Source organism: Lottia gigantea (assembly GCF_000327385.1).
Source record: "Lottia gigantea unplaced genomic scaffold LOTGIsca_2, whole genome shotgun sequence".
In the NCBI taxonomy this organism is placed as follows: Eukaryota; Metazoa; Mollusca; class Gastropoda; family Lottiidae; genus Lottia; species Lottia gigantea.
In genome coordinates, this window is record NW_008708400.1 from 5770621 (window position 1) to 5778338 (window position 7718).

Consider the following 7718-nt stretch of genomic DNA (forward strand, 5'->3'; position numbering starts at 1 on the left):
TATTTTCAGATTAAAAGAGTATAATAAGCTTATATTAGAAAGTTGATATTTAACAAAGATTTAAAATGGAAAGTATTCCATGTGATAAAGAAAATCTTCCCCTACTTTCAGGAAAGGTTGGTACCACCATCTTGACATCTTGTTAAATCTTGACAAACTAGACAATTTTCATGGTATCTATTTTATTTTCTGGGGATTTTAATTACACTTGGTGGATCACATCCACTACAGTATGCTTTATGCCACATAAAGCATTATGATAACCTATAATTATTTCATACAAGAGTTTCACTATGTAAAAACTAATCAAGCTAATGATATTGTGTTTAATTTTCAGTCTGATAAGTTAAAATTGAGTAAAAGTCCTGCTAAAACGCCCCTAGGTGATGTTAGTAGTAAATCTGGTAAGGTACCATTGTCAGCTCGGCGTGTTTTAGGAGATATAAATACTCCTCAAAAAGATAGTAAAAGGTAAGCATAAAAAATAAAGAACAAGCTTTTTTACATTTACATTATATTGACACAGCAACAACAGTACCTAGTTGAAGGGGATTGTAAAGATGTTTTTCTAAAAATGTTATGTGTATAGAGGACACTGCTAGCATCAATGTGCCCTAGTTCCTGTGATGAATTGGTTTTGTTATTTATTTCAGTGGATTTGGAAGAGTGAAAAAGGCAGACAGATTGTCTACTCCAATTAGACTCAGTACACCCAAATCATTGGTAGGTTGAGATTGTAGCTTTTAATGAAGACTTTCTACGTTAGAGGCTGCTTGATTTTCCATTAGGTATATTTGTTAATGTGTGTAAAGTTTCTGCTCCATAGTCCGTCACTTTTCTCTCAAAATATTACTATTTATCTGTACTTTAGTAGAAAAAGGTAAAATACTGTGTCAGTTCATAAGATATTGGTTGGGACTTTAAATAATCACCTATTACTATTCAGTTAATGGCATATTTCCTCTCTTCAAGCATCTCTGTTTAGTCCATGATTAATATTATATAAATTGTTTATGTTTTATGAATCTGTGATCATAATTTTGATTATTTCATCTATTTATTACTAGGTTTCATCTGGTGTGAAGAAAGCTCTTTTATCAAGAAGATCAGATGTGACTCCAAGAAAGTTTCCATTTTCTATCAGAACTGATAGTCCTGAGGAGAAGCCTGTAGCTGAATCAAATGTAGCTCCAAATGGAAATAAGAGCAGCAGTCTGCAAAATGAGGCTTGTTTGGAGAATTTGACATCTGAAAAATCATGTCAAGAAATGGAGAAAAAAGTTGAAGATGCAACCCTTGAAAATCAAATTTCGAAAGATTTGAAATTAGAAAATGAGCCTCATATAGATAGATTTGAAGAATTTCTTCAAAGAGGAGCTAAAGCTACCATCAAAAAATCAAACGTGGACTTGAAACAACCGACCATTACTAGAGCATTGCCACAGGAAGTTAAAGATAGTGCTATATCAGAATTTGTGGATGAAGTTTTAGAAAGATGTCTGCTGGAAGTCATTGAAAACAAGGTTAGAACATCAATTGTTTGTATGATACTATAGTCTGAAACTTGACATCCCCATTTACAAATTAGCTGTTTTAAGGATAAGGCTGGATATAACTGTCAAACTTTTCTACTCATATATACTATGTTGAATTGGAAAGCTCATTGATCAGTGAAATTTGTGATGTCTGTCAAGTTATATCTAGCATTGTGATGTTTTGACACATGTCAAATTGTCAATTTATGATGAAAATATTTTATGATTGATTTAGGAGATACTGAATTCAATGAAATTATGTTGCTTATTTTGTATCTTACTGATTTTTTTTACTTATGTTTTTATTTCAGACTCCCATCGAAGATGATGTGCCCTCTATTCACATTATTCCGCCTACTCCACTGGATGTCACTGTTACAGCAGCAGAAACTGTAAAATCTTTAACCTCTACACCAGCTCTCAATTTATCAAAAAGCAACACTATACACTCAGACCCTGATGATCCTGATATTTCAGCTGTAGAAACATCATCTAGACAATATTTTCAAACTCATCCTCAGTTTGATTTGAACAAGGATTGCCATGAAATATTCTGTGATACATGTCCAATGAGTGACTCACATCTTGAGGAAATCGGTGAACAACTTTCTGATACAAGTGCCTGTGATATTGTCATTTTAAATAATAATTCATTTGAGTGTGGGAACTATGATAAGGAGAACATTAGCCCTGACAAAATTACCTCCTTTAGCTCTTTACATGTTGACTGCAATGCTTCTTACACTCCAACAGACTCTGTAAATAATTCCAAGAAGGAAATTTCTAAAGAATTCAGTCCAAGCTCTGTTTGCTCCCCAATGTGTTACAAAAACTTCCAGTCTCAACCAAATAGAAAAGCATTAGCTCCCTTGCCTTTGCCTTTTGCTGATGAGGATGAATTGGGTAATTTCTCTGGACTGTCGTTTGGTGATGATTCAGAATATTCCAGTGTATTTATTGATAAAGATATCACTACTGTATTTGATGTGGAAAACACTGATGTTGTTACTACAGAGACTATAACCGTTTACAAAGACACCAAAATTTCAGGAGAATCAGTGGGCTTCCAGGTCTATTCTACTGAAACACCTCTTAAATGTGCAACACAAAATTCAGGATGTTCACCTATGCGTCTTATTCAAACATCCACAGAGACTAACACAGAACAACCAACTTATGCCAATGTTTCTTTGAACACAGAATCAGTGAGTACTAACAGTATAGCTTTGTCCCCATTAAAACCAAGCGCTAAAGACTGTGACATGATGACGGAATCAAGTGAAATGTTAAACAGATCAATGATGACAGAAGCAGTAGATGTTTTAGACCGTAGTATGATGACCACAGTATCAGAGTCTGTTGATAATAGTATGATGACAGACACCACAGTCACAAGTAGTGTTCATACTGATATGACACCATTAAAATTACTCAATAAAAGGGGAAAGAGGTAAGGATTAAAGCCCTTATGTATTGTATTCATTGATATTTTTGTTCCTTCACTAACTAAGGACTAGATTATCATGTTGGCAGTACTATTCAATTATAAATGACATCATCCAAGACATCAGATTAGTCTTTCTGCCCCTAATGAACCAACTGATATATATTTCGAAATATGTCGAAATAAGCTCATGCCGATTGGATGTGATCTGCAGAATGTAGACTTTTCCAGAATCATGGAATTTCTGATAAAATAAACTGTGCTAATTCCTTGTAGGTTTTCAGCAGAAGAAGTTAGAAAACAACATCCCAGAACAATAGCTAACTATGTCGATACTACTTTAGTTTCTAATGAAAAGTTACAAGCAGAAATTAAAACCATGAATAAAGAAAAGACGAAGTTACAGACCACAATTAAAGATTTAAAAACAAGTTTATCATCTGCTAATAAACACTTAGAAGATTATGATAAAACACAAAATACCAAAAAACAAGAATTAAAGGTAACTATGAATACAATCTTTATTTCTCCCCTCATTTATGTTGGCCTTTGTGATTCTATTATCAAGAGGCATCTGTAACAAAAAATCAAAATCAAATTGTCTCAATTTTTCTCATTGTACTGTGATAATGCACTGTTTTTTTTGAGTGACTCTGCTGGAAAAGTTCATATTTCCTTTCTATGTTACTAACTACATCACCACTTTGTTTCCAACTTAGTCTGAGTACAAAGAAGAAATAGACAAATTAAAAAATGAGATAAAAGATAAAGACAGAATTTTAATACAGAAAACGAAAGATTGTGAAGAGCTACAACAGAAATATGAGAAGATGGAAAAAGAGTCACAAGTCAATTCAGATATTTTAGAAAATCAACTTCAACAACAGAGTTTACACTATGAAAAACAGGTAAGCTGTTTCACAAAACCTGAACCACTTAGTTACTGCCCTTGTTCTTTGAAACAAGTGGGTTTTTTAGGTTTTAACATTCAACAAGGCAACTGTTTTTGTTTTTTTTTTTATAAAAACATAAATCATCAATTATCATCTAAGGAAGAGAGCCCTTTCGAAAATCAAAATTTCTGAAAGAAATGTATAACTAATGTTTTAATATTTCATGGTTCATGTTCTTATTCAATAAAAGATTTCAGTAGGTGTATTTTACTTTGCCTTGTAAGCTGTCTTTCTTATATGTCCAGTAAACATATTAAAATATTGAAAATATGTTTTATTTTTGAATTATAGATAGAAGATTTAAAGAAAACTATAACAACATCAGAATCCAACTATAAACAATCAGAATTATTATTAAAAGATCAAGAAGAACAGATTCAACTATTATCACATGTTGTAGAGGAAGGGGAGGTTTTAGTCACTAAACAGGTGGGGTTCAATAGCTCTCTATGTTTTTTGCTCTAACATTGGCAGTGGAATAGCTCATTCAAGCAATTAGAAGCTTGGGTTTAAAACCTCATGGTAAGAAAGATGTTAATGCCACAGACAGTGGTTTAGAGAATAATATAAAAAAAACTTATTTATTTTGAAATACTGCAAGACAAGTCTGAAGTAAACAAAGGCATGTAGTTTTATGTGATAGATACTGCAAACTAATCGTTCTTTGTTTTTTTTTTACAGAGTCAGCTAAAATCAACGTTAAACTATTTATTAAATAAAGTTAAGAGTATTGTTGAAGATAATTATAGTGCTAAACAACAAGTTCAACTACAGGTATGCTCTCCCTTGATGGCCAGTGTTATCTTTCTACATTCTACATGCTAAAACTCATTTTTCGGATAAATCTTACTTATATTTATAGGCTTTAACTGCAAGGACATGAGTAATCTTCCTTTTCAATGACAAATTCCCAAGTTGACTAGAATGATAATGAAAGATGACTAGGTTAGGTAGCTTCTGATATTGGTTGGGCTCAATTGGTCAGTTCTGAGTTGGTCAATTCTGGCCTCAATTGAACAGTATGAAACTGGATATGTCACATTCAAAATTTTCCCTTTTATTCCTTTCAAGCTATTTTGAATTTTGGTTACACCAACTACATTTTCAGCTCACGTTGAACACATTGTGAGCCTTGTTCTAACATGTTTTATGGAAGGTCTGGTTAATTCTACAAATCTTAAACATGCAGAATTCACCAATCGAGAACTCAGGATATCTGCACACTATATTTTTATACATATGAATTATATATTTTATTTTGACTGTTATATGTTTCAGTGGGACTATCTAGAAGATAAAAGAGGTCGTATTAATGTAGAAATAGAAGCCTGTAAAATGAATAATAAGTTATTATTAGAAGAATGTGAAGAACTAAAAGAATCACTGAATAATGCTGAATCTACTGTACAAGAGGTAGACTATGTTTAATTCATATTATTTGTTCACATGTAAATTTTTATTATCTGAAATTACATTTTGTTCACCTAATTAATGGTTTGTTTTGAGAAGCATATTGTGAAGATGTAAATTTACCAATGCCTTGTTTTTTTGAAATTTAGTGTAAATGTAATGAAATATGTATAAGTCAAGATGATAATAGTGATATTGTCCGTTTATATATTTATAGTTAGAAATGAAGTATCTGGATGCTGAGAAAGATTTGTTATCTGCTACATCTAAACTCGATATGGCAAAACGGGAATTAGACTTCTCTAGAACTAGTAAGTACTTCTTTATTTAGAAATCATGTAGTAATGTATGTATCCTCCATGGTTGAAATAATATTTCTTCTCAGTTATACATTTCTACCATAAAATATGTTTATTATTCAGCTATAGAAGAATTAGGAAGTTTAGAAGATGATTTATCTACAGCCTATACTGAGATACAGATGTTACAATCAACATTAAAACAAACAGAAGATACAGTTCAACATGAACAATATAGGTAATGTCTCTACGTATGCTTGTACCCATATTATAAAATCAATAGTAGATTGACAAATTGTCCAAAAATGAAAGAATGAAAGATATTCCGAAGACCTTCAATGTCAAGGAATTTGAATAATAGTTTAGCGAAGCTTGTTGTGAGGGTGTTCTTTTGCTAGCGCAAATAAATAGTTCTAAAAACTTTGTGCATTAGTTTTTTAAATGTTTTCAAATCTTATGTGATATCAGAGTGAATATGATTGAAAGTGGATCTATAACTTTATGTTCAGGTTTTCCAGTTTACAAGAAGAGTATACAGGGGTCAAAACAGATTTAGAGAATCAGTTAAAACAGTAAGTAATGATCACTTTATTTTCAATTATTCAAGACTTCAAGAAGCTGACTTATTATAAACATGTATCTTTTTAAAATGTGACTTATTAACGTGTATATCTTTTTAAAATGTGACTTATTATTAACATGTATCTTTTTAAAATGACTTATTAACATGTATCTTTTTAAAATGACTTATTATTAACATGTATCTTTTTAAAATGACTTATTATTGACATGTATCTTTTTAAAATGTGACTTATTATTAACATGTAACTTTCTAAAAACTGACTTATTATTAACATGTAACTTTTTAAAAGCTGACTTATTATTAACATGTATCTTTTTAAAAGCTGACTTATTATTAACATGTATCTTTTTAAAAGCTGACTTATTATTAACATGTAGCTTTTTAAAAGCTGACTTATTATTAACATGTATCTTTTTAAAATGTGACTTATTATTAACATGTAGCTTTTTAAAAGCTGACTTATTATTAACATGTAGCTTTTTAAAAGCTGACTTATTATTAACATGTATCTTTTTAAAAGCTGACTTATTATTAACATGTATCTTTTTAAAAGCTGACTTATTATTAACATGTATCTTTTTAAAAGCTGACTTATTATTAACATGTATATCTTTTTAAAAGCTGACTTATTATTAATATGTATCTTTTTAAAATGTGACTTACTATTAACGTGTATATCTTTTTAAAATGTGACTTATTATTAACATGTATCTTTTTAAAATGACTTATTATTAACATGTGTCTTTTTAAAAGCTGACTTATGTATCTGTTAAATCATATTTATAACATGTATCCTTATAAAATCTGTTTATTTCAGATCTGAGAGTTTAGTACTAAACTTACAGCGTACAGTAGATTTTAGAGAGACTGATATAGAGAAATTAGAACAGAAGTTACTAGCTAATTATAATTATATAGAACAACAGAAAGACACTCTAGAGAGTCTAGAAGAACAGTTGTTTACTTGTCAGGAACAGATGGAACAAAAAGATGTAGAAATTGCAACATTTAAGGTTGGTTAAGTTGTGATAGAGTATTAGATATTATATATCATATTAACAAATAATATAATTATCATGTATTTGCTGTACTGTTCAAGCAAATTCCATGTTCACAAAGTTAATTATTGATAGCCTTCTACCCCAAAATCTATTGTCTTTCCTTTAGTTATCTATTTATGACATGTTTAGTTCAGTAGAAAGTAACAAACGATACAAAGCCTTTTGAAACATTTTTCTTAATTTTATGCTTTTCAGATGGTCTAGAATGTTGATTTGACAAATGTTGTGTGTGTCTATATTTTTTTTCGGAGGCTTGTTGAGACAAAAACAAGGCTTTATGTTTGATCTCTCCTGTCATTGATACATATATGACTGATGAAAATTAAAACAACTATCTCTATATTTGACAGGAAAACGGAGATGTATTATTAGGAGAAAGAAACATCTGTTTACAATCAGCTTTAGAATTAGAAGAAAAAGTCAAAAATTTGGA

At 30.5% G+C, this 7718-nt stretch overlaps 1 protein-coding gene across 1 annotated transcript; it reads right to left on the minus strand.

Annotated features, from left to right (window-relative positions):
- Nucleotides 1–6378: 6378 nt before the first annotated feature.
- On the minus strand, nucleotides 6379–6828 carry LOTGIDRAFT_104260 (hypothetical protein; the record flags this gene model as incomplete). The annotated part of the gene is made up of 1 exon (XM_009053488.1): nucleotides 6379–6828. The coding sequence occupies one exon, from the start codon at nucleotides 6826–6828 to the stop codon at nucleotides 6379–6381; it is 450 nt and encodes a 149-aa protein (XP_009051736.1).
- Between the last annotated feature and the right edge of the window lie 890 nt (nucleotides 6829–7718).